Genomic DNA, 25,661 nt, shown 5'->3' with positions numbered 1-25,661 from the left:
CGGACTTGAAGCCGGAGTCCTCTATACCGATGGCGTCCTCTGTGAAACACTACGGATTAACAGGTCCTTACTTTTAGCAGTACTCGCCGAGATAAAGACGCTATTTGAGCATTATGCAAAAATTAACGGAAAATATGTGGATCACACAGATTCAGCTGCAATCGGAAGGGATGATCAGGTAGAACCAGAGACTGATCTGGTTACCATGCTCTTCCTACCCAGGGATGACTCCTCATTTGTCTTAAATCGGGGAAAAAATCAACGCTCGAAAAAAGTTCGCAAGATCGTGAAAGGAATAGTACAAACCGGAAGACACCTTCGCACTATTGCGCTGGAGCCCAAACGTTTAGTATGGGCAACTGTAGATCAATCAAGTTTCGAAAGTCTCATTGCCAAACTAGGGAACTTTAATTCGTTTCTTATAGCTCTCCTCGACAGTACACGAATTGAACGCTTACAACTTACGATGGATACCAGTTATAATGAAATTCTGCAGATCCGTGACGACCTTAACAGCTTGACTGGATTGGTGAAAGCATTAAGTAATGAGACCGATGAGAGGGATAAGTCGCTCGATGCACTTACCTTGAATGACAATCTTCTTGGAAATTCATTCTTACAAGAGACGGAAGTACAAAGGAAAAAGAAAAGATATCTCAAGAAACTCACAGAAGTGAAGATTCAGTACAAACACATTCATGATCAGATGGACACAGAGTCCGTTATAAGCGACCGGAAGCCGTTAGATCTTTCGCGTTTTAATTTCAACTCTCAGGACCCTCATAAAGAATTCCCTGAAAGCCACATCCTTGCCACCTATGAAAGTCGAAGTGTCTGGATCGAATGGAGCAGCTACTCTTCCAACCAGCCGAACACCGATAAGGTTAATTCTATGCCAGAGGATCGAATTCGTCTCTTGGTAGACCTCCTCTGCGACGAGATGCCGGCGGCCTTTCGGTCGCCATATTGTCTTGGATATGTTACCTCGAATAGACAAGATGATACGACCTGGTTCGGTATTGTTTTCGAGAAACCATCAGATGATGTCTCAACGCAGGTCGTGACACTTCAAAAGCTCTTCCAGTMCCTGCCGGTACCATCACTCTCTGCGCGGCTATCTCTGTGCGCTGCTGTGGCGGAATGTATCTATACCTTCCATACCGTTAACTGGCTCCACAAGGGGCTACGCAGTGAAAAAATTGTCTTCTCTTCGCAACAATCATCTGAGCCTGACCTCGAAGTGCCTTACGTGTTGGGATACGAGCTGTCTCGACCTAATATCCTAGATGAGTTGACTGAGAAGCCGAGATTCAATGCCCGCGAGGATATCTATCGACACCCTTTCGCACAGTCCAGCCATTCCACCGGCAATTACCACAAATCTTACGATATATACAGTCTCGGCATTTTGCTGATAGAAATAGCTAGTTGGAAGCCCATTCATGAGTTTCTTGGTTTAACTGATTTAGCTTCTGCCAAGCCTTCAGTTCTGCTAAATGTTCAACGGCAGCTGCTCGAAGACGGTAATTCTTTACATCGTATGTCTAGCACACTTGGTAATGCATATATGGAAATTGTTGAGCTGTGTTTGCGCGCCGATGAGGTGGAGAGACCGACCTATGATGGAGAGTCAAGAACCTCAATAACAATTCGGTTACAGAGGACTCTAGAGCAGGACATCGTGCGGAAATTGGGGGATATGGCAAGGGTGATGAGATAAATCTCTCGATTTAGGTGGGATAAGCCAATAGCTGCATACCGATGTCTAAAGGGGAACTTTTACCCCACCCCCGCATGTGCCTCGTGCCGAGATGCTGTGCCTCCACCCGAGAAATATCCATTGGCTCTAGTATAGCTACAACAGCTTAGCTGTGGTCATATGTCCAACAGACCCCGCAATAATGTATTCGGAGTTTCGCCGATTATAATTAGTTGTTTTTTGTGTTTGGTATTGGTTGTGACTCGTCGCAAGAAGCGGTTGGTATATAAAGAGTAGACAGCTGCAAATCATTCTTGGAATATAGATTTTTGTCAATTATAAATCCTTCTTTTGCTTCCAAGGTTTCCTCCTGAATTACAAGCCGAATATTGAGGTCCTCCCATACACAACACATAACAATGGCATCCCCGTCAGCTACCGAAGCTTCGGCTCAACCCTATCTCAGCACCATGCCCTCTGAATCATTCAATTGGCAAATCACCCTCTCCGAAAAAGTCATTGCCATCACCGGGGCCAACAGAGGTATCGGACTCGGAATCGCCGAAGTCTGTCTCTCCAACGCCGCCAAGGTAGTTTTCTCGCTCGATATCACCGAGCCCGGCGACGAATTCAAGGCTCTTGCCGACAGATTCCCTGGCAGACTCGAATATGTCCAGACCAACGTCACCGATGAAGAGAGCGTGGAGAAGTCGATTAACGCCATTGTTGAGAAGGCGGGCAGAATTGATGGATTGGTCGCTAATGCCGGCATGACCAAGCATCAGCCTGCGCTTCAGTTCCAAAGACCTGAGCTGCAAAAGTTGTTTGAGTTGAATGTTTTCGGTGCTTATTTCTGTGCGAATATTGTTGCTCGCAAATTTATCGAGCTGGGGATCAAGGGTTCGATTGTTATGACGTCTTCCATGACTTCCTATAGACCCAATCGCGTGAGTCTCCTCAACTCCGCCTGATCTTATTTGCTTTAAGACTGACATGAACAGGCCGCCCCCTCCGCCCCCTACGGTGCCACAAAAGCCGCCGTCCGCAACCTCTGCCACACCCTCGCGATGGAATGGAGTAAACACGGCATTCGTGTCAACAGCATTTCCCCAGGTTTTGTCCGCACCGCCATGACATATTACGTTGAGACTGCTCCCGATTGGGACCTAAAGATGCAATACTACGGCGGTATGCCACGCTTAGCTGATCCCCGAGAGTTGGGTGGTGCATATGTTTATTTGTTGAGTGATGCAGCGAGTTATACGACGGGTATTGATATTCCTATTGCTGGTATTGTTGGTGCTTGGTAAAGAACGCATGAAAAAGAAGTGGAATGATGGGCATGATTTGCAGGGCGCTTTATTGTATTTGTTTCTGGGTCATTGGAGGGTTATATATAGATGGCAATTGAGCGTTCATGATGAACAAATTGAGACACGTTGAATGTTCGGAGCAGTACCAAGCTACTTGGCCATTGTGTCAGGGCCAATGGCTGATCAATTTACTGAAATATTTACCGGTGTTTTCAACGTATTCTCTATTTCGAAGTGTTTACCAATATATATATTATTTCAAATTTAATAGCTGATATAATCTTCACCTATACCCCACGATCTTAAAAACGTCGTCCTACTCGAACAAAAGTACATGATACTTTGGAACATATTCGAACCCTAAGTAGCACGAACGGGAGCCTTGTTCTATGGCGATGGCGATGTCGATGTCCGTTCCCATGTCCATGTACATCTTGGCTTCCAGTCTCATGACTAAATGCGGACTCGGTAGTGGAAAGATCTACGTTGCAGCAGCCGTCTGAGGCAGAGGCGGTAACCCATGATGGTGCCGGTGAAGAAGTTTCTCTAGATGAGGAGACTGGAGAAGGGTGAACCGTAGACTGTGCCAATGGTGAAGGTGACAAATTTGTAGAAGATGCGCTTTATGATGAGACATAAGAATGGATTGCTGCGGAAGTAGGCACGGACGATGAGAATGGAATGGTTGTAGAAAATGGTGCCACACTGTTGAAAAGGATATAGAAAACAAGACCACTGGAGACTATCCCGCGGTTGACCAAGACGGAAAAGCAGCCCGAGCCGCAGCCACATCAGATTCGTTAAAGTAATACAAGATAGTACCCCAGCCCATGGTACCATAGTTCCCAGAGACTCTTATCGGGTAAAATGTGACACAGTCCGACACCATGCCTATTTAAAATGACAAAGATGTGACTATTCTAGTACTTTTGCTTGTGCTTGAATAACTCGTAACTGTGGGGAGTTCACGATATCAATACATATATCTAAGTTTTGCCCTGTTAGTGACAGGTTTTTCTAAGTTCTTTATGCAAATGCAAAGGTATATAACTCGGTATATGTACTAAAAACATTGAACCTTGGCTTCATGTGCAAATTATAGGAACACACTAAATAAAACACGGTTTCCCAGAGCACTAGGGCTGACCTCTCTTTGTCGCAGTCCCCCAATCGATATTCAATATACCTGTAGCAAGTGATCTAATTATAAAGAATATATATGTACGCCCATGTGTTTATGCATATACCTGATCCATGGCGAATAGCTGATGGTAGAGGTATGTAGATAATTGCAGTATCCAACTAAAGGACCCGGCAATTCGAAGGATCACTTTTCTATGTAGCAAGTGCTTAATGCTCATTCCATTAGTACATGACATTCTAATCAAAGACGGCGGTCTCGCACTGTCCATGCGATCAGAGAACCCAAGATCGAACTAGCGAATGAAATAACTGCCGGAAATCTAAGTAACTTTCTTCCACTTAAGACCTGAGGACTAAGTTGAACTTACTGTATGTATGGCGTAAACCAGACAGGTAGCTCTGTAGAACAATCTCCCGGATTCTTCCTGTGAGACTGGCAATGTAGGATGTATCGGACATGGCACGACGGATGATCTGAGTAACATGGTCAGTAACAATTATAGTTTCTATCATCGAACCGTCTTACCTTCTCCATATCTGGCTGTCCACGTAGTCCCCGCTCCATTTCTCTCTTGAACGTGATACCCAAGACCGTGTTCGTTGCAGTCACACCAGCAGTCACAGAAAAGGTCGAGAATAAAATGTACCCTCCCGTTGCCATGGCAATTTCAGTCGGTTGCAAGAAAGATGTCATACCAACAAAAGCAGCAGCGGATGCAAACGCTGTTCCCATACCACTGGGAGTAATATAAAACGACTCCCAGAATACTGTACGTCCATTCCAAAGGAAGTATTGGAGAACATATGAGACAGAAGCAAGAAGGCCAGCCAGGATGAGAACGGGCTTGTAGCGACCAGTGCGTCGAATAAAGAACCCCGCGAATAAGCCCCCTATCATATTACCCAAAACGGCTGGGACGAGATGTCCACCGGCAACGGTCGAGGTGGTGCCCATCACGACCTGGAAGTACAGTGGTACGGTGAACATCATACCAACTTGAGCGGATGTTTGCAGTCCGCCGATCAAAAAACTGGGCACGATGTTGGGTTTGCGGAAGATGCCCAAGTCAAAGATAGGCTCGGAAGCGACGTGTTTTTCGACATATACGAACAGTACCAAAAACAGAATACCGGTAGTAGCAAGACCGAATGCATACGGAGACAGCCAGGGGAAAGCTTGTCCGCCGCGGTCGAAGAGAAGGATTATTGCGACAATAGCAACAGCCAGGACTAAAGTGCCGAGAAAATCCACTCGACGGATGGATGAAGTGTTCTTGCCATTTTGGGAAATTTTGTGTTGTTGAATTTCCTTGAGAAAAATCACGACAAGCAGCGAGGCAAGTGCCAATAGGGGAGTCTGTAAAAGAAAAACCCTGCATATTATCCAATGTGAGCGACGCAAAAAAAAGGCAGGAGAAAAGTCTTACCAGCGCCATCCGATCGTGTCTGTCAACCATCCGCCAAGCGGGCCACCGGCACTTCGGCCCAGAGTCATGGATATATTCACGTAGGCTCTCCAGGAAGCAACGTCTCTCCGCGGGACGATGTCTACGATATCAGTATTTGTGCGTCTATACTAGTAGTGGTGGATGTACCTGTGATAATGATCGAACTCATGGCCATGATACCGGCGCCACCCATGCCACTGATGATACGACCTAGAATTACTATCGGCATAACATGCCCAATTCCACTAAATTGTGTCAGCCGATGAAGTCGATAAAATCGGTACGGAGCTCACCAGATAAGGCAGCCCAATCCGAGAAGAAAGTAGGATACCAGGAGCAAAGCCTTTCGGCCATAGATGTCACTGAGTTTCCCATACTTGGATTGTCAGTCCAAATACTCTACACATGTCGCAGAGTGCTACATACCACAGGCTGGGAGGCACACGATCCTAGTGTATACGCAGTAGAGAGCCAGTTTGCATCGTGTAGTCGGCCAAATTGGGACGCGATCGGCGCTGCAGCCGCCATGATGATCGTGGCATCTGCATTGGAGATGAATTCGCCTGTATGCGATATTAGTGGTTTTAGGCAACAAAATCAGGGTGTACACAGTCGCACCGAGCAAAAGCACTGCGATAATGCTGCCAATGTTGGTCAATTTTTGACCTGTGTCGCCCGGACTAAGCAGCGGATTTTCTTCATCATTGCTTGCCGGATGTGAGTCTGATGGTATTGTTTGATCTCCCGGAGTCGTTTGGATGTCGTCGTGACTCTGCTCGTTGGCAGTTGATTCAACCGCGCCGTAAGCCATCTTCACCTGTCTTGCTGTCGTCCGGACACAACAGGATAATTGTTTTGGGAGAGATTTTAATGTTGACTCAAATAAATTTGAGATAAGTGATTGGCAATAACCCTAAGGGCTGTGATAGGCTGCCATATGTCCCGTCGAGCTAAGAATGGCATCATCAAAACTCCACCTCGCGTGATTTTGGCCGTCTTTCTTAGCGCCAAAAAACACCCGAGATGCTTATCCTCCAACACGTTAGTGGGGACATAGCCGATAAATCACTCAGCGAAATATTGCAATTACCAGCATGCTAATATAAAAGAAATGCTCTCGCTCAATTGGTGAGGAAGAGCAATATAGTTCCAAGAACCCTGCACAATGAAAGTCTCGTCGGCAGTATTGTCCTCGCTGTTGTGCGGCATCGTGGCGGCCGATGTCGCTGCATTGACAAACGGCGCAGGGCAGCAAGTTCTAGGCTCAATATGGCCGGAAAAAGACCGGGTCAAACCAGCAAGAGCGCCTAATTTTGTCTTTATCATCACCGACGACCAAGATCTCGAGCTGGGTTCGGTGGAATACATGCCGCTCCTTCAGCAGCATATGAAAAATAAAGGCACATTCTTCAAAAATCATTTTGTGACCACAGCGCTGTGCTGTCCATCGCGAGTGAGTCTGTGGACTGGAAAGCAGGCACATAACACTAATGTGACTGATGTCAATCCGCCATATGGTGAGTCAAACTTTGTGGTGATTTCAAGATAAATCGCTGACAGCCTTCAGGCGGTTACCCTAAATTCGTTGAACGTGGGTTCAATGAAGACTTTCTTCCTGTATGGTTACAAAACTCGGGCTATAACACATTCTACACGGGAAAGCTGTTTAATTCCCATACCGTAGGCAACTACGACAAACCCTACGTCAATGGATTCAACGGATCCGATTTTCTGCTAGATCCATTCACGTATTCCTACCTTAATTCTACCTATCAGAGAAACCGCGAGCCTCCGGTGAGTTATGAGGGCTATCATACTACCGATATCATCACGGAAAAGGCTTTGGGGTTTTTGGAGGATGGACTGGCTGGAGATCAGCCGTTCTTTCTGGTCGTTGCGCCAATCGCACCGCATGCTAATGTCGATGGAGGCGCTCTGGGCGGCCATGTAGTGCCGCCAGTCATGACCGAGCCGATTCCGTTGACTCGGCATGAAAATCTGTTTCAAGATGTCAAAGTACCGCGGACGACGCATTTCAATCCGGACGAAGTATGTCTATCCTTCGATTGATTTATTTTTTATGATTCCGGCTAACCCTACAAGCCCAATGGCGTGAGCTGGGTCCGTACGCTTCCAAAGCAGGACGAAGCCACCATTGATTATAATGATCACTTTTACCGCCAAAGATTGCGCGCACTACAAGGCGTCGACGAACTGGTGAGAGACGTAGTCACTCGTCTTGAAGAAAGCGACCAATTGGACAACACCTACATCATTTACACTTCCGATAACGGTTATCACATTGGGCAGCACCGTCTTCCCCCAGGCAAGACGTGTGGATTCGAAGAGGACATTAGGGTTCCATTCTTTATTCGGGGACCAGGTGTTGCAAAAGGCGTCGCTCAGGACGAGGTTACGACACATATAGATATTGCGCCGACCTTGTTGAAACTGGCTAATATTCCGTTGCGTGATGACTTGGACGGAACGCCGATACCTGTACATCCAAACGGCAATGATACCCGACACGAACATGTTACAGTAGAATTCTGGGGGCGCTCATATCACGAGGGGGAGAAGGGAGCTATAGGTATACCGTCGCGTCTAGATATTCACTTCGATGCGAGTTACTAACTTTTGATAAGGCAACTCACCAATAGTGCCGAACAACACATACAAATCCGTCCGGTTACTAGGTGATGGATTTGACTTGTATTACTCCGTGTGGTGTACCAACGAACATGAGCTCTACGATCTTACAGTAAGGAAAAAGGCGAGTATGAAATGAGACCCGTTCTGACTCTTTTGCAGACCGATCGCTATCAAACAAACAATCTTTACAACAATATTAACTCTTCTGAAGTTTCGATACAGGGATTTGAACTCCCTAAAATTATCAGTCGACTCGACGCACTGCTTCTAGTCCTGAAATCTTGCAAAGGCGATACATGTATCCATCCATGGAAGACTCTTCATAGCGATGGGGACGTATCATCTCTCAGGGACGCTCTACACCAGACGTATGATGTCTTTTATCAGTCCCAGCCAAATGTGTCATTTAGTCGCTGCGAGTTGGGACAGATCCTAGATGCAGAGGGACCGCAGGAGGGGCTTGTATACCGCGATGGGCTGAGCTGGGACGTTTGGACTTGATACCTAACTGTAGCATGTCCTTTGTATTAATGGCCTACAAAACTAAACCATTCGCCTTAGAAAAGCTAGCTCCGACTCCCAATAGCTGCTTGAACAGTCATTGTAACCATTAAACACGTGTAGTTCGGTCCGGAGACTGCCTAGACCACCCAGCATTCTGCAACCCCTCTCTTTCACAGCAAGCACTAACTACCAAATACAAGTAAATCAAGGGGAACTAATATTTAGCCTCTCTAGACCAACCCTAAGAGCTTTAAATCGGCAAATAGCGGACGACGCAGCTCCACTGCCGCGAACGTGGTGTCCGCTATCCGATGCCGGCAAAGCGCCCGATAGGTATAAATATCACGCCATTTTGGAGTCCATTGTCGCAAACAAACTTGCAAACCCTAACCTCTGCTTTTATCGCGATAAGCCATTGACGAGTGATGTGGACAGTGGGCTGTTGGTGTTAGTGTGGACGGCTGGGGAAAAAAATTTATAAATATGGAGGTGCAGAATCTTGTTTGTAGGAAAATGTCTCGAGTAGTCAAGGACAGAAGCTTTTGCAATGAGCGCAATATTCGAAAAGCACTCGAAAGAGATCCCTCCTCAAGCAGAGCCAGTCTCCGATGGCGATGTTACTCCGGTAGAGTCTGACATTGTCGTGGACTGGGATGCTAAGGAAGAAGCTCGTATCAGACGCAAGTAGGTGACCTATCCAACTTAAATCCCATTCAACAACAATTGAATTACTCACTAACAAACTCTGTATAGAGTCGACTTCATCCTCCTCCCCATCCTAGGCCTCGCCTTCTTTTCGCTACAAGTTGACCGCGGCAACATCAGCGCCGCGTTAACATCCACCATCACAAAAGACCTGGGCATAAACACAAACCAGATCAATGTCGGTACTCAATTGTTATCCGCCGGTATAGTTATTACGGAAATACCCTCAAACATTATCTTGCAGCGGATTGGTCCACAGAGATGGTTGGCTGGGCAGTTGTTTGCCTGGGGGCTCGTTGCTACGTTCCAGGCTTTTGTCAAGACGTATCCTGCGTATCTTGCAACAAGACTTTTACTAGGCTTGTTTGAGGGCGGTTTTATTCCTGGTTCGTCTCTATTCATTGATCTCTGGGATAGCATTTCGCTAATCATGTGATACTAGGCGCTCTCTACTACATATCCACCTGGTACCGCAAGGACGAAAGCACTCTTCGGATCAGTCTATTCTTCTTTGGCCAGATTTTCGCCGGCGCCACAACAAGTCTCATATCTGCCGGACTTCTCAAACTCTCCGGTAAAAATGGGTTGGCTGGTTGGCAATGGATCTTCTTGGGTATGTTCCCGCAGAGCCCTAACCAAGACATCTGATCCGGCGAAAGCTAACAACAAGGCAACAGTCGAAGGACTAATAACCATCTTCGCGGCCATACTTTTCGTACTCTTTGTCCCTCCCCGCGTCGGCGATGGACGGCCTCTGGCAGCCCACTTCGGGCGATGGAGTTACTTCACCGAGCGCGAATCGCGAATCATCAAGGACCGCGTGGTACTCGATGACCCGGTCAAGGCCCGCGGTCATATCCGGATTAGTGGAAAAGACATCCTCAAAACCGCTACAAACCCGAGAATTATCCAGCATTTCATGATCACTCTGGTGTCAATGTCCGGTTTCCAGGGTCTGGGACAGTACACTCCTACGTTAATCAAGTCCCTAGGATTCAGCGCCGTGCGGGCGAATGCTCTGGCCTCGGTGCCGGTTTATTGTTTTGGGGTTTTGCTGATTATTATCTCGTATTTAAGGTGAGTAACAACAAGATATTGACTGCAGCAAAGAATGAGAAGTGCTGATTGGATGCATAGTGATAAATCCGGCCATCGTGGCCCGGCCGTTCTGTTTGGTGCTACGTGGAATTTAATTGCTTACGTCTGTTTGCGGCAAACGTCTGTTCATTCTTCAAAATGGCACAGATATGGAGTTATCGTCGTGGCGAATCTGTTCTATGCTGGAGTACAGTAAGTAACTCACCCCACTCCTAGCAAATGTACTCGTCTAACTTCGCGTTCTGTATAGTGTCTTGAATATTGGTTGGCTTTCTGTGTATTGCAAGACGCCCCAGGAGCGTAGCGTCGCTATGGCGTAAGTCCCTCTCCGTTTCCTATCTCTCCTTCGACCATTTTACCTAACAAATGAACTAGATTGATCGTCATGGCAGCAAACTGCGCAGGTATCTCCGGATCACAGATCTTCCGAACCTCTGATGCGCCTCTGTACCGACATGCTCTAACGGCTATCTGTGCCCTGGCGGGTGTTGCTTGGTTACAAGTCGTGGCGCTATGTCTGCAAACATGGTATGCACAGGGCAAGGAAAAGAGAGCATATACAGAAAAGACGAGCGAGCCAGAAGGCAAGGTTATTGCATCGAGTCCTCCATCGGATGATGCTTGATTGATACCCCTTGCTAATGCTTCAGGGATTGGTATACTCTTGGAAATTTGAAGTCGAAATACTTTAGAGCATAGATCTAGAATAACCATTTTTACCCTGGCTCCTTATCATACATCTAATCCATCGAGGCATGTTCAATGAAAGTTTGATTCAACAAGCCAGTTTCTAAAACGCTACTTACATATGTACTTGAGAATTCCATTTCAGATCCTATAGTCAGCCCGAATAACAACACCACATCCTTGTATCTCCCCATTCTTCCTCTTTTGCTTTATTTCCTCAATGATATCCTTCTTCTCCTCATGCTCTTTCCTAGCCGCATCCTTCTGCTCAGCAGTGTACTGGTGTGGTAATATTAATGCATTTGGTGCCCACCACTGCTCTTCAGGTACCGAGGTCCCATCAGAATTGTGAAATCGGGCCTCGAGTTCTTCGTTGTATGGGAAGCGATCCATAAACGCTTTGATCAGTCGAGTCGGTAGTCCAACAGCATCGACGACTTCATTTTCTAGGTTGAGGGAGCGCAGAACGCCATCGCTACCTAATGCCAGACGGCCCAAAGAGAGGGTATGCAGGTTTTGAACGATGGTAGTTAGCTCTTTCTGGTCTGGGTGGTTGGTAGGATCTTGACCATAGTGAGTGTAAATCGACGAAGCGGGACAGGACATAGGTTGATGCCGATACTTCTCTATGTTTGCTGGGAAAGGTTGTTCTGAGGGAAATATGATAAGAGTAATTTATCAATGTCAATAAAGGTTTAGGCAACAGTATTTGCCTTAACGCAGGACTTGAGTATGACTACTGGGATATCTGCATTAGTTACGTGCAAGGATCTTGATTTGGTAAGCATTCGTACAGGCTTCTTATTTGCTTAATTTCAGAACACCTTTGATGTCTTTAGGCTAAACCAAACCGCCGTCTGAAGTGTTGATTCATGTTCTTGATTTATGGTTCGATCAAATACTTTGACACTATCTATAGGCTCCAGATGTCCAGTAAAGGAAGATGCTATGGCAAGATTCATGAGCCTTGATACCTTTATTCTCGAGATTCTGTGACCAATGGGATCTATAGTGATTACGGCTAAAAGCTAGAATCAACAGTGAATAGGTATAGTTACTCTTCATCCAATAATACAACTTATCTGTGGACTATCTAGGTATAGATCTCTAGAAATACAACTAATTGTATCACTGAAATGAAAGATGGTTGATACCACATTCTATCAATACAACGAAACCCTATCTAGACCTTCTGAATAACATCAACTACCGTCATCTGCTTCGCAGTCGTCGTAGTCTGATACTTGCGCCACTTCCACATCGGTATTCCGGCATCGTACATTTCATCAACCTCAGCAAAAGTGCGACCTCTCGTTTCCGGCATGAAGAAATACACAAATACCAAAACACAGGCCATACACCCTGCAAAGACAAGATAAGTCTTGGCTCCGAGATTCGCAGCGTCGGCAGACGTCAGTTGTGGCACAGCAAATGTGGTGATGACGGCTGTTGTTTGGGCGCAGGCGATTGTATATGCCATGGTGTGATTCCGAAGTTTTGGTGTGGCGATTTCGGACGGCATCAGGGCAGATAGAGAGTAAAAGCCGGCGCCCCAGAAGAAATTGAAGACAAACCCGAGGGCAGCGATGGTGAGTGCGGAATTCTTGTTGCTAGTGTTGAAGGCCAGCGCGCCAGCTGCAATATCTATAATCAGGAGTAAAGTCATTCCCACAAAGGCTGTAGGACGTCGACCAGCGCGATCAATGACGAGTGGTGCGGCCATGGTTCCTGCTAGCGTGCAGCACGATGCGACCACGGTGAAGGTGAAAGGGTTACCAACCCCGAGCTGAGTGAGGAAGACGGTTGTATATGTGGTTGAGAGAATGATACCAGAAACTTGGTTGAGGGAGTAGAACGATCCAGCTGTAAGGGTACGCTTGAGGTTCTGACGATTGAATATTTCCCAGAATCGCACATTCGAAGTTAGAGCTCGTTCGTTTTCCTCGCACATTTTCATGACGCGAAGCTCATCATCCACTTCGAAGTCTGAGAAGCCTCGTAATTTGCGAAGGTTGTGACGAGCTTGGTCCAATCGACCCTTGCTGACAAGCCACTGCGGGCTTTCGGGAAGGGCAATTGTGAGAAAGAATAAAAGGACGGGTAGCGCACATTGGACCGCAAGGGGGATTTGATACTGTCGTCGACCGTCCATAGTGTGTGTCGCATTGACTATGACCGTTGATACAACCCCAGACAACAAGGACAGGATATTAATAGACGTTACACTCCGGCCTCTCATCGACGGTGGGACCACCTCTGACATGTACAACGGTGCAGTTGCGTTGGCAATACCGATAACAGTAGCATTCCAAAATCGTCCGATGACGAATGTAGCGAGGTTTGGAGCAAAAAGCTGTAAAAATCCGCCGCCGAGAGAGAAGAGGTATGCACTTAGAAGTGTCCATTTCCGACCTAATCGACTGTTCAAGGGCGAAGCTGCTAGACCGCCAATGATAGATCCCACCAGAGGGACGGAAAACACCAGATCCTGATTGCGTGCCGTAAGGGCAAGACTTCCTTTGATCGGATCTGGACCTTGGAAATCCTCCACCTGTTGGAAAAGGTCAGTCACAAACACCACAGTTTCGTCGGAATAAAGGCTTAGGCTTACAAACGCGCTCAAAGCTGCAATCGGTGATATGACTTTGTCATCATATCCGAACAAGAACGAAGCTGAGCCAAAAGCTATGCACGCCAGAATCAATAACGAATTGACGGCGCCTTTTCCGGTGGTCGCGGGCTCAAGCTGAGGATCGACTGCATCTACATGTTGAGTCTGGATAGTCTTGTCACCAATAGCAGCGACATCTTCCTTTTCAGTCGTAGTTGAAGACATTGTAATAGGTATTAGTGTCCCGAAAACTTGGTTTGGTGGAAAATGAGAGAAAGCGATGCGCATGAGACAATCCAAAGTAAAACAACATGTCGTGTGGTGGATGGGGTTTATATTTATAACTGTGATAATCACGCACGAAGAAGTGATCTCCCCATGGTCTTAGTTCTGCTTGATTACCCCAGGAAAATCTGGAGAAATCTGCTGCCGGCGAAATGCAGCTGGAGAGATCCGTGCCCTATGGTGAAGCGGTGGTACGTATGGGGAGGTTTCTCCGACAACTCTCCGGTGATCCCCCGGTCATTCTATCCGCTGTATGATCTCTATCAAGATTCCAAGCCTACCACCTGGGCTGCCCTATCCTGACGAGGTCATTCAATCTTCCAGTGACTGTTTCTCCACATCTGTATGAAGCTTATTTCACCGAAACAATTGTCTACGTGAACCATTCTATAATGTTATCCGTCTACGCCGAGAAGAAGACTAATTTTACAGTTCGGAAACATGTCGGTATCCTGGCAGAGCAGGGTCTAAAGTTTCTACCTTAGCAATGGCCAGGTAAATCTGGAGTGAATTGGTTGATGGCCGATCTGGGAAGTCCGAGAGACGATGGAGGAACGGCAAAGGCACCGAGGGTTGTCTCCCACAAGGCGACAGATCTGTCCACAATCACAATGGTGCTATTTTGCGTGACGATAGAATACGCCGATCACAATTATGAATGTGCTCCTAAAGAAACCGAGCGGCCTCGTCCTATTCAGCTTCGACGAAATTATTACATGCAGGGATATTTGCCAGCGACCCTAGATTATGCCGCAAACTCGTCTAGGACCCGGTATCACAGCAACAAATCGTATACAGTTTTATAACGCAGGAGAATCTCTCAGATTCGATTGATATATAACAGGGCTGGAGTGGGTCGTAGGTAGGTATTGAATGTCGATTTTCCTTATACTGATTGAATATCAAGCACAGCTTGCTAATAAGAAGCAATAACACATGCTGGCTATGACTCAATAATAATGAAAACAAAAAGTCTAGTATCAAAACGCCGGTAAACCAGGTGCATATTATCTATATTAATCTCAAGCAGACGCCACCGCGAATCGGCGTTGCCAATGACTTCCAGACTGCCCCAAGTTATACCACACCAACAAAAGCGAGATGAGCAACACTAACGGCCCCAATAACTGCGTTGACAATACCGTTCTCGTCCTCCTCTCTGGCATCCAGTCATTGATGATCTGCTCGCTCACAATCTTTCCTCCGGCCAAGCATACCGGCACACCAGTTCCCGGATGGGTGCTCGCGCCGACGAAATAGAGACCCTTGATATCGTCGTGTTTGGTCTTGGGTCGCCAACACAAGACATTGAAGAAAGAATGAGATAGACCCAGGATAGCGCCTCGATCAAGATTGAACTTCTCCCGCCAGGTGACAGGAGTGTTAACATCTTCATGCAGTAATCTCTGTCGCAGGTTTCGAGCACCCGTACGAGTCTCGATTGTGTCAAAGATCAAGTTCCGCGTATTAGCAACAAGCGCGTCCCAATCCTTGACGTCAGATTGGTTTTCGAGTAAGTGGCCAATCGGCACTAGAACCACCACAGCGTCCTTTCCTGCCGGAGCAGCTGTTTTGTCTATGCGACTAGGCACATTGATGTAAAAGGATGGATCCTCGGGTAGAGAATGCTTTTTGAAGATTGCATCAAAGCTTTCCGAGTATTGGTCCGCTAGGAAGATGTTGTGTACGTCCAATTCGTCAATGACAGTGTCGAAAGACCAGAAAAAGGATATGCTGCTACATGATGCAGCGCGAGTTTTGAGTGAGCGCGCATATTTTGACGGGGGGAGAAGGTTGTTGTATGCATAAACTAAATCGGCGTTCATGACAACGAGGTCTGCTCGTAGCTCTTTGCCGTTTTCAAGCTTTACGCCTTCAACGGTTTTTTGATCTTTGGAGAGGATGACTGAATTGACGGGCGAATTAAAGAGATATTTTACTCCCATTCGCTTACCGACGTCGGCTAAAGCTTGCAGAACCTATGGCAAATATTAGGCGCAAGCAACTTCACAGGCATCAAAGATTTGACTCACCGTTTGAAACCCGCCAACCGGGTATGCAATACCATGTGCGATCTCCGTGTATTGCAGCAAGGAATACGTCGCCGGAGCTTCGTACGGGTTCATGCCGAGGTACATGCTCGCAAACGTAAACACTCTCCTCATCTTATCCGATTTGAAATACCGCGTAATCCGGCCATAAATACTCTCAAACGGATGCATATCGAAGATTGTCGCAAAGAAATCCGGTCTCAGGATACTCACATACGACGAGAAATTTTTCCGCAAGACGTGTTTTACAGATAATTCATAATGCTTGCCGGATTCTTGCATGAATGCTAGGAATCGGTGAAAGCCGTCTTTGCCTTCATGGGCTTCAATTTGATGTTTCATTTTGACTATGTCGGTGGAGAGCTCGAAACAGTCGTTGTCTGGGAACCAGACGCGGTAATTTGGTTCGCATTTTAATAATTGAACGCCTTCGGCGCTCATTGATGTACCGATATCTTCAAAGGCTTCTTCGAATAGCTCTGGCATTAAGAATAGGGATGGGCCTTGGTCGAATCTCTGTCATATTTATGTTTAACGGGGGATTCCTACTGAAAAGAATTTGAACAATGGACTTACATAGCCGTCATGGCGAATCAGGGAGCATCGCCCTCCAACAAAGTCATGTTGTTCTACGACCGTCACGTCAAACCCTGCCTTTGCTAGTTTTGTTGCGGTAGCTATGCCTCCGGCGCCGGCGCCTGCAATTGAAAGCATGTAAGTATTCGAGTCAAAAAGATCATAAACTGGATCCTCTTACCCACGATGATAACTGATTTGGCAGACATTCTACCCAGACTTCTTCTTGATGTGTTGCTGAAGGTGAAGTGCTCGCAATCGCGCAGAATACCAACATATAATATTAGCTTAAATAACGAACCTAGGCAACAATTAACTAGCTGACAGGGCCTTAAAAGCTGTACGAAGCCAGAATTAATAGTCTCTGCATAAGTCAATAATAACGCGACAGCCACAAACCCAGCCTCGTTCAAATAATAGCTCAAACATGCTAAGAGGAATTTAGGCAGAGAGCTGCTACGATCGATACGTGAAGCATACAATATGGCGATCTAGAAGCAGCTCCGTTCCAGGGTTGAGTTCAAAAAGTTGGTCGTCGATCCGGGTGAGTTGCTGCGGCCGTTGAAAACACGAACCGCAATCGGGGTTTAGGGCTAATGGGGATCCGTATGGTGACGGTACTGCGATCGGTATAGTATTGAAAGATGGTTACCAGTACAGTGCCATACCAGCCTACTTTTAGGCCTATTCATGTGATTGCCGATCAATTCAAAATTACAGAAGAGCACGCTCCAGCCAGGTGTAAAATACATAACTGAATTTGCCCAAGTAATGAATGTTCTGGTTAGGGTATAATTCCGTCCAGCCGCCCGCAAATATCAACACGATCCGGAGTTTGTACCCACTAATTCTAAAAACTCCGAATGTCATACATTGCATATCATGCACAAGGTTATTTCAAGGATATTTGCATTTCTAGGAGATAGCATTGGGTGGCTAGTGTTTTAAATTGGAATGCATATTATGAAGGAACTAAAAAGTGGAAAGTGTATAGTCTAAAAACAATGCTATCTTGCGCTTTGTACATCGTTGTGCGCAACTCTACTGTCTCGCATCTATTTCCATCATGGATGACCACGCGACGCGAAGGCGCCGTGATATCGGGACCTTCAAGCGACCATGAACAATCTTGCCCTGGGCTCTATTTTCCCGCAAAACCTGGCCAATGAGCATATAACAATTGACCACAGTTTTCAGTGGGCCCTGTATATCCGACGGAAGCTCATTCATCGCATCGAAACTCGCTCGATAACACCCGTCGGCTTTGCGCAGCATTCTCTCTCTGAGATTCTCAATAGATTTTCCCTGCGGATCAGCAAGAATATCGGCGTGCGTTAATCCTTCGTCTTTTAGCCAGATACCCGGAATGTAGACTCGGCCGATGGAAGCGTCCTCTTCGATGTCGCGTGCAATGTTGACGTACTGCAACGCCTCGCCCATAATTGAGCCTGCTTTTATGATGCGATCGGTGTCTTGGTGAGACATTTGGGGTTGGTAGTGGCTTATGATCAGTTGGAGGACGGACGTGGCAACAGTGCCGGCAACGCGATAGGCGTAAAGCTCCAAATCAGATTCTGTTTTAATGGGGGATGTAGCGTTGTCGTTTGTAAATGCGAGATCGGATTCGAAGCCATCAAGTAGATCGAGGAGAGGATCGATAGTCAAGCGCGAAACAGGGAGGAGTCCAGTTGAAGTGACAAGGACCGGGGGAATGCTTTTGATGGCCTCCGCCTCTGATTTGGCGGTTCCCTTCTTGGTCGGCGGAAGACGTGGATTATTGTCGGGGAATGTCAAGGTGAACTGTCGGTGCAATGCGATACGGCATTGTCGGATGGCGCGGCGTGACGTCTGAGCATCTGGTGCATCGTCGACGAGGTCGTCCATAACCCGACAAAACGAGTATCTAATCAATAACGGTCAATACAGTCCTACAATATGTGGTCGAATTATTACGCACAGCAATATAAGATCAATGCGCAGCTGGCCGCGAAACATGGCGCTGCCTGTATACATCGTCTGACTTTTCTGCGCAACGGTCCGCACAGCGTCGGATACACATCGCAAAAAATCCTGATCAAAAGGGCCATTCCTTTCCCTCAAGTATATTATAAACAGCTCGGAGAACGATGGAAAGTCTCTTTTACTTCGGGGCGTTGCGGCGATCTGGTATTCGGCGATCGCGATGCCGTGGTCAACAGCTCCCAAAGCTATGACAATCATAAGGTTGGTACAGAGAAAGAACATCGCCTCCCTTGCGCAAAGTTAGTTTCTGCAATCCCAGGCTGCTCGGATGATACTGACTCTATGTCCAATGCGCCTAATGCGAGATTCAGCTTCGTGCCACTTTCAATGACCCATGTTCCACGCTGCAGTGCAATCCCATCCACTATCCATAAATATATAGTCGGTAGCAATACAGCTGTAATTATTTCTTTTCGCGGTAAGGCGACAATAAAGCGCGCTGAAAGAATCCTAAAATAGGTTGCTCAGTTTGTGATCGGTAAAATAAATCGCGACACCTACCATGGTATAAGCATCAATGGGCATAGCCAGCCCAGAATCAAGGACATGTATGTATGCTTTCCCCCAGCCCAGAAACCTGCAATTCCATAAATCACACCACATGAAATAATGATCGTTCCCACAGCTTCGGATATTTTTGTTGCACTCGTGCGAAGATAGCATGGCAACACGAGTCGCTTGGTCAATATAGAATAGATAAGGGATGTATTATATGTCTGAATAAAGAAGAAAAATATTTCTTCCATGGGTATCTTGAATACGGTCGGCCCAACGATTGCGTCTTCGGGGTATGTCCAGATACTATTGCGGATCAAGTACGAGTCCCATGGTGTCGCAGAGATCATAGCAACCTTTGGACGCAAGAACATTTGTAAGTGTTTCTACAGCTGTGAACATGAAAGCGCGAGGACTTACAGTAACAAGGAATCCGATCTTGTAGTAGTCATACTGCGTAAAAAATGGCCAGTAAAATGCTGTCATCAGCACCGCTGGAGGAATCGTCCATGTCAAATGACTAGCAATCTCATCAGTTAATCGCACAACATTTGCTCCAATTGTGACAGTTTCACATACACGAGGGCATAATCGTAGCCCATGATCTCTGGTTGCTCGAGGTTTATTATTCGCTTCCGTCAGGTGTCAATTGACAATTTTGTCATGAAGACACAGATACCGAGAAGTTTTTGCGATCAATTAAACAATGTACAATCAAAATTCCTAGAACTGCCCCCACGCGCAAGTCATGCTGGCTACTCAAAGTACAAACTCCGACTCGGGACAGAAGTACAGTCCGGCCTGAAGAGATAAATATTCGTGCAACGCGTCAACAATGCATCAACCAAAATTATCAAGGACAGCAACGACAGCAACAACGCTAAGACCTAGATGCATGCACTGCGTCTCCACTGGGTCCCGATCCGGTATCCGCGGAACTTGGTGCGATCCCAATCTCGCCCAATCAGAAGCTCGGCTGTGTCATGACGTCACTCCCGAGCTCGATAGAGTTTCCATCGAACTTACTAGTGGAATGTATCCGTACGGCAGACGTGCATCATACCGTATGTATTGTACTTGTTACCCGTCATGACATTACATTATTTTAAGTCTTATCGATCAGTTCGTGTTCATCTCATATCGACGCAGCAGTGTTGTTCCCTTTTCAGCCCAAGACCCTTCTTCACCCAACAATTGTCTTTGAGTCTAACCGCTTTTTCCGGTCAGCCAGCGGTCTTGGCGGTTGCTCTTCTCTCAGGTGTCTTAATCTAGTGCCGTCCAGATGAACTGTAGAAAGTCCGACTGCCAGTCGCGTTTCCAAGGTTTGTAATGTTCTAGCATATCATATAGCGCAAGGCGTGGGTAGTGTCCTGCGCGACTTTAGCAATCGACATTTAAATTAATAAATTACCTCTGGTTTTGTAAAAAAATGCACCTTGATCGTCCCAAAAGCCAGCCCGTCTTTTCGAATTTCTTGCGACGGACTCAGGAGGAGCCGGTCCCAAGCGAGATAGGTGGTCAGAGAAGATGAATCTTTTCTGCAGGGTACCGGAGATGTGAAGTCCTTTTACGCAAGGCGTCTCAGCAGGCTTCCATCTTATAAATCTAGAAGCATATTACTGAAATAGATATTTATAATTAAATAACTACCCAGTGAAACAAACTAAAAGATGAAGGAGGGCTTACAAGACCAGTTGACACTAATAGTATAATAAACTCCCACATAAGAATAAAAAAAGCCGAGAGCATGCTAAGCTTAATAAGAGCACCTCTTACAAAATCCTGATTTAATTTATCTAACCGAAATACTGATTCATATCACAAAGACTCTTCTAGACTGCTTTGAGAGTAAGGATGCTATACTTGCCATGTGAACCGACAACAACGAAGAAGTTCAGCAGTTTCCAAATGTTACCACGCCCTTTATATACACCGTGAGAGACTTGGTTAGCAATATGGCGTTAAAATAGTAGTTCACGATGGATCAATGAGTTATGGACATACACCATTAGTGCGACATATACATGGGATCTGTCACGTTAAATATGAGTACTTGGTAGCGGTCTTGAAAGATGACCCAGATAAACGGAATAGAATCGATCAGCTTGATAATAAGGCGACTCCTCCTCAACAAGCTGAAGAGGATCAGATTTCGTGAACCCGCTTATGGTAAGGAGACGTGGCATTTCAGCCGCATCTAAAGTTGATACTTGACGTAGCGACTGATTCGAGGAAATTTTGGATGAAAGTTTTATGCACGCGCATGGTAAGGATACATCCAAACTAGTGTAGAAAAATTTTCAAGTCTGGACATCTGTCATGCGATTAAACCCAGCAGTGTCTCCTTTCATTCGTCTTTGATATGCCAACGCTTGTCCGAGGAAACTTACCATAGCCATATAGAACTCCTGAAGAATCTCTTGCATCAACGCTAAGGTCAATCTTGTACATCACTACGTCATACTTGAACTCAATCTCGCGTGGAAGTGAACCTTATTCTGACATCTCGGATTATGATTAAAATACACCTCTACGGGGTCCTTCAGAATTGACATTTCTAGTGCTACTATAGACACGCCCAATATTTCCTTTGCAGCGTCCTTATCGAGGTAGAAGAAGAAATAATGAACGGCACATACACTCCGACAATAAATATGATTTGAGATGCACTATGTAACAGCTCTATGACCTCCATGTAGGTCGACTGGCAACGTCCAAAAAACAAAAATTCAAACAATACTTAATAAAGACACGAGTTTGGACCGTTCAGCCATCACCCACAAAATCCATCGAATGTTTTCCAGTCTGAGGAGACATCCGTCCACATTTGTCCTTACTCCTTCGCCCTCAGTTCGATGAGGTATTTGTCATGTACTCGATGGCTTCCAACGTTGACTTAGGCCCAATTTTCAGGGGTTTGAGAAGAGAGAGGTCTGCATCTTGCTTCCAAACCTCTATATTCTCTCTTCCAAGAATACAGCCAGGATGAGTGTTATCTCGTATCTCAAGGTTTTCCAAGAGCCCATCAGGTTGACGGTCTGCTTGTGGCGCAAGTTCCATCGAAAAGGGCGGGTTGTTATTCCTTGCTATGGGCGGGTTGGAGCGCTCAAGTTGTATCATAACCATTTTCTTCAATTGAGGTATTAGGCCTGAGACAATAAGTCTAAGAGCTTGATCAAGATAAATATGCTCCCGGAGTGGGTGATCTGCAAGTCTATACCCATAGGTGCCTGTGGAAGCTGTTCCGATACCATGTAAAAACGGTGAAGTTATTACTTCTAGTTCGTAAGGATCTGTTATCCCTCGTGGTCCCAGACTCCACAACGCAAATCGAGTAATATATAGCCTGCATAGTGATCGACTTCGGAGAATGCTATCCAGAATGCAGGGAGGGATTTGATAATAGCTTGAATAGAAAATAGAATCCAGAAGAGGTAACCGTAGAATAAAGTCTGCCAATGGCATCCAAAGACAGTTTTTCTGATGTGCCGTGTCTTTATCCCTGATTGGGCCGCCGGGCTTCTCGGCATGCTTTCGTAGGACATCATACTCATGACCTCTATAGTCAAGAGGAGATATTTTCGGTCGCTGCCATTGCTGTTCGGATCTGTGCTGATGCATCTGTTCTCTGATAATCTTTTTATCGTCGCTGGTGATTATTATCAAACGACGGACAGCTCGGAAACCATCCAGGCGCTGTAGCATTTGGGAATAACGCAGTATGTCTTCGGCTAGCTGCTCTCCATCGTCATAAACGTAGAACTGCAGGGTACGAACCTGCAGTAAAGGCATGCAAATAGACAGGGAGTTGGTTGTTCACACATGCTGGATCGATTACACTGTTGGGTTGTATTTGATCGAGGAAGTCGCTGATAAGTATCAGAATCTCTCTAGGTAGCCCTTCAAGCATGTTTTTGCGCCCCTTTTCAGTAGAGAATAAAATGAACCGATCGATTCATGAATTTTCATTGACCAGACCTGTGTTACCAGGTATTGGAAGAGAATGTAGGAATTAGTTACAAGCCAGGTGGCCGCGCGACTAAAAAACTGCCAACCTAAGTTTTGTATTCATAAACCATAGTACATTAACATACAGGGTAGGCTGTTGGTTTTTACCACACAAGATCATGATTCCGAAATTGCAGTCGTTGGCTAGAACATATGATTTCAGTATCGCGGCTATCTCGTACATGGCTTGGCAGCGATTTGAGTGCTATTTTTGCACAACATTGGTGGTCCTATGCGACATCGTGCTTGAGTCTCTTGAGTAGGGGACAATTAGATATAAGACTGACATTTGAATTGTGGATAACAATACACAATACAAAAGATTACAGCTAACATAGCCCGCTATTAAAACCAAAAAAAAACATTCCTTTAGAACAATACCCATATTTAATATGCTCCCTAAGTAGTGTACTTGAACGCCCGGTTCTCTTTATCCGTCAAATCCAACCAGTCCTGGCCATCAGCAGTAACAACACCATTCTGAATGTCAGCTTGGCGCTGCTTGTTCTCGCGATGGCAAATAAATCCATACGTCAAAATCAGAACGATTGCGACGACGTAGCAGACAATCATAGCAATTGTGCCTCCGGTGTAGGCTGGCGCTTGGTTTGCGCGGAAGGTCTGAGGGCCGATGATGTTTCCGACGGCCCAGGCGACGTAGTACCAGGCATAGAGACCGACTCTGTTTGAATGTTAGAGATTGGCGTCAAATGGAAATCAATGTGAGGGAGGCTTACTTCTTGGTATGACCGGCAATGTTGGCTTGGTAGACGGACACAAGAGTGACATAAGGTGCCCAGTAGGTGCTGTTCATGTTATTAGTATAGTTTTCAAATCAATTAGAAGAACTCAAACGTACTATAGAATGTATAATCCGACAAGCTGACCAGCCAAGTTGGTTCGAGGAAGAGCATAGCAGAGCACAGCCCCAAGCAAAGGCAAGAGAATACTGCCAGCAACCAAAATGGTTCTGTACTTTCTGGTCCTCGCAGCCAAATAACTCAACCCAATACCGGAAAGAGTACTCATAGCACCAGGCGGCATGGCAAGCAACGAGGTCTGAAGCGAGTCGAAACCGAGACCAGAGATGATCAATGTATTGAATGTGGTGAGGCCACCGTTGGGGACCTGCAAGGCCACGATGGCGAACCAGATAAGCCAGGTCTTGGGATCGAAGACTGCTTCCCAGATTTGGTTAGGTTTCATGGTCTTGGATTCAACTCCGGTATTGTCTGATGCTTTGCGTTGGATGATGATGTACTTCTCGCGAGAAGTGAGGTAGCGAGTCTCAAGGGGGTTGTCAGGACTAGTTGCGTGTTAGTAGATGTGAATAGAGGATACAGTAAAGGTGTCATCTCACAGGAAGAATAACACTACGAAAGCCCATAGAGTTGTAAAGGCACCGAGAACGAGGAATATAATCTTCCACGACTCAAAGGGACCGTGGTAGTAGCTCACCAACCAAGCAATAAAACCATTGAGGATGGGAGCAATGACGTTCAGAATGATACTATTGCGAGCCGGCTGTTCTTCGGGTCGGTACCACATAGACACAACTAAAGTCACAGCCGGGATGAGTAGCGCTTCACAGCCACCGAGGAAGAAACGGCACACGAAAAGGCCTGCGAAGTTGGTGCATGCTGCCATACACATTTCGAGAACTCCCCAGAAGAAGACATTGAGAGCGAAGAACTTGACAGCGGGAACTCTGTGCCAGAATTAGCTATTCGTTCGTACTGTAAGAAATATGGATGGGTAATGCTGTACCTTTGAAGACAGTATGCAGAGGGTCCCATGAATGCTAATCCTCCGAAGAAAGGTGCCGATCCAACCCATGAATATTGCTGGCCAGTCAAGTGCAAATCCGATTTGATGTTGTAGATAGCAGCTGCTGAGATAGCAGTCTTGTCCAAACCACTAAGAGTGGCACAGACGAACAACTAGAATCAAATATTAACCTCATGTACAATATGAGTCTGTCCGGTACTAAAAAACATACAATCGGAATCAACCACCAATCAACCTTGCGCATCAATTTCTTCTCCTCCTGAGACGTCCAGGTTCTATCGCCATTCTCCTCTGTATAGTCGGCAATAATCTGGGCTGCGATGTCGACATCTCTGTCGCCAGCCTTCACTGCCTTGACAGCAGACTCAGCGGTGAGGATAGTGCCCTTGGGCTCATCGGTGATGACTTCTTGATCCCGGTTGGGAGCGATAGAGTCTTCTGCGGCCATGTCGAGTGTTGTCAATTGAAGACGAACGATGAAACACGCCTTCCACAAAGACCAAAATTCTTAGATGATAATTTACTCAGTCCGAGAACTGAATATCCGCTCTAGATGGATGCATGAACTATATACAT

General features: G+C 46.2%; 10 protein-coding genes across 10 annotated transcripts; 4 read left to right on the top strand and 6 right to left on the bottom strand.

Annotated features, from left to right (window-relative positions):
• Nucleotides 1-466: 466 nt before the first annotated feature.
• Nucleotides 467-1,720, top strand: BHQ10_009392 (uncharacterized protein; the record flags this gene model as incomplete). Its single annotated transcript, XM_040882302.1, has 1 exon — nt 467-1,720. One exon carries the CDS (start codon nt 467-469, stop codon nt 1,718-1,720), a length of 1,254 nt encoding a protein of 417 aa, XP_040737894.1.
• Nucleotides 1,721-2,118: 398 nt separating this feature from the next.
• Nucleotides 2,119-3,009, top strand: BHQ10_009391 (uncharacterized protein; the record flags this gene model as incomplete). The annotated part of the gene is made up of 2 exons (XM_040882301.1): nt 2,119-2,646; nt 2,701-3,009. 2 exons carry the CDS (start codon nt 2,119-2,121, stop codon nt 3,007-3,009), a joined length of 837 nt encoding a protein of 278 aa, XP_040737893.1.
• Nucleotides 3,010-4,494: 1,485 nt separating this feature from the next.
• On the bottom strand, nt 4,495-6,414 carry BHQ10_009390 (uncharacterized protein; the record flags this gene model as incomplete). Its single annotated transcript, XM_040882300.1, has 7 exons — nt 4,495-4,629; nt 4,682-5,528; nt 5,583-5,703; nt 5,751-5,848; nt 5,897-5,979; nt 6,030-6,166; nt 6,222-6,414. The coding sequence occupies 7 exons, from the start codon at nt 6,412-6,414 to the stop codon at nt 4,495-4,497; spliced, it is 1,614 nt and encodes a 537-aa protein (XP_040737892.1).
• A 354-nt stretch (nt 6,415-6,768) lies between these two features.
• BHQ10_009389 (uncharacterized protein) lies at nt 6,769-8,756 on the top strand (the record flags this gene model as incomplete). Its single annotated transcript, XM_040882298.1, has 5 exons — nt 6,769-7,120; nt 7,171-7,652; nt 7,707-8,193; nt 8,249-8,364; nt 8,415-8,756. 5 exons carry the CDS (start codon nt 6,769-6,771, stop codon nt 8,754-8,756), a joined length of 1,779 nt encoding a protein of 592 aa, XP_040737891.1.
• A 550-nt stretch (nt 8,757-9,306) lies between these two features.
• Nucleotides 9,307-11,187, top strand: BHQ10_009388 (uncharacterized protein; the record flags this gene model as incomplete). Its single annotated transcript, XM_040882297.1, has 7 exons — nt 9,307-9,443; nt 9,513-9,850; nt 9,907-10,077; nt 10,142-10,541; nt 10,602-10,754; nt 10,813-10,878; nt 10,938-11,187. 7 exons carry the CDS (start codon nt 9,307-9,309, stop codon nt 11,185-11,187), a joined length of 1,515 nt encoding a protein of 504 aa, XP_040737890.1.
• Nucleotides 11,188-11,390: 203 nt separating this feature from the next.
• BHQ10_009387 (uncharacterized protein) lies at nt 11,391-11,855 on the bottom strand (the record flags this gene model as incomplete). The annotated part of the gene is made up of 1 exon (XM_040882296.1): nt 11,391-11,855. One exon carries the CDS (start codon nt 11,853-11,855, stop codon nt 11,391-11,393), a length of 465 nt encoding a protein of 154 aa, XP_040737889.1.
• A 577-nt stretch (nt 11,856-12,432) lies between these two features.
• Nucleotides 12,433-14,085, bottom strand: BHQ10_009386 (uncharacterized protein; the record flags this gene model as incomplete). Its single annotated transcript, XM_040882295.1, has 2 exons — nt 12,433-13,800; nt 13,861-14,085. The coding sequence occupies 2 exons, from the start codon at nt 14,083-14,085 to the stop codon at nt 12,433-12,435; spliced, it is 1,593 nt and encodes a 530-aa protein (XP_040737888.1).
• Nucleotides 14,086-15,167: 1,082 nt separating this feature from the next.
• Nucleotides 15,168-16,910, bottom strand: BHQ10_009385 (uncharacterized protein; the record flags this gene model as incomplete). The annotated part of the gene is made up of 3 exons (XM_040882294.1): nt 15,168-16,124; nt 16,179-16,712; nt 16,773-16,910. 3 exons carry the CDS (start codon nt 16,908-16,910, stop codon nt 15,168-15,170), a joined length of 1,629 nt encoding a protein of 542 aa, XP_040737887.1.
• Nucleotides 16,911-17,813: 903 nt separating this feature from the next.
• On the bottom strand, nt 17,814-19,891 carry BHQ10_009384 (uncharacterized protein; the record flags this gene model as incomplete). Its single annotated transcript, XM_040882293.1, has 6 exons — nt 17,814-18,675; nt 18,730-19,023; nt 19,074-19,244; nt 19,296-19,645; nt 19,710-19,809; nt 19,869-19,891. 6 exons carry the CDS (start codon nt 19,889-19,891, stop codon nt 17,814-17,816), a joined length of 1,800 nt encoding a protein of 599 aa, XP_040737886.1.
• A 3,805-nt stretch (nt 19,892-23,696) lies between these two features.
• BHQ10_009383 (uncharacterized protein) lies at nt 23,697-25,533 on the bottom strand (the record flags this gene model as incomplete). Its single annotated transcript, XM_040882292.1, has 6 exons — nt 23,697-23,979; nt 24,035-24,103; nt 24,157-24,603; nt 24,658-25,005; nt 25,065-25,237; nt 25,297-25,533. 6 exons carry the CDS (start codon nt 25,531-25,533, stop codon nt 23,697-23,699), a joined length of 1,557 nt encoding a protein of 518 aa, XP_040737885.1.
• Nucleotides 25,534-25,661: the final 128 nt, after the last annotated feature.

Source organism: Talaromyces amestolkiae (assembly GCF_001896365.1).
Source record: "Talaromyces amestolkiae strain CIB chromosome Unknown scaffold24.1, whole genome shotgun sequence".
NCBI lineage: Eukaryota > Fungi > Ascomycota > Eurotiomycetes > Eurotiales > Trichocomaceae > Talaromyces > Talaromyces amestolkiae.
The sequence above is the reverse complement of the archived record's forward strand: the minus strand, read 5'-3'. Positions and strand labels throughout refer to the sequence as shown.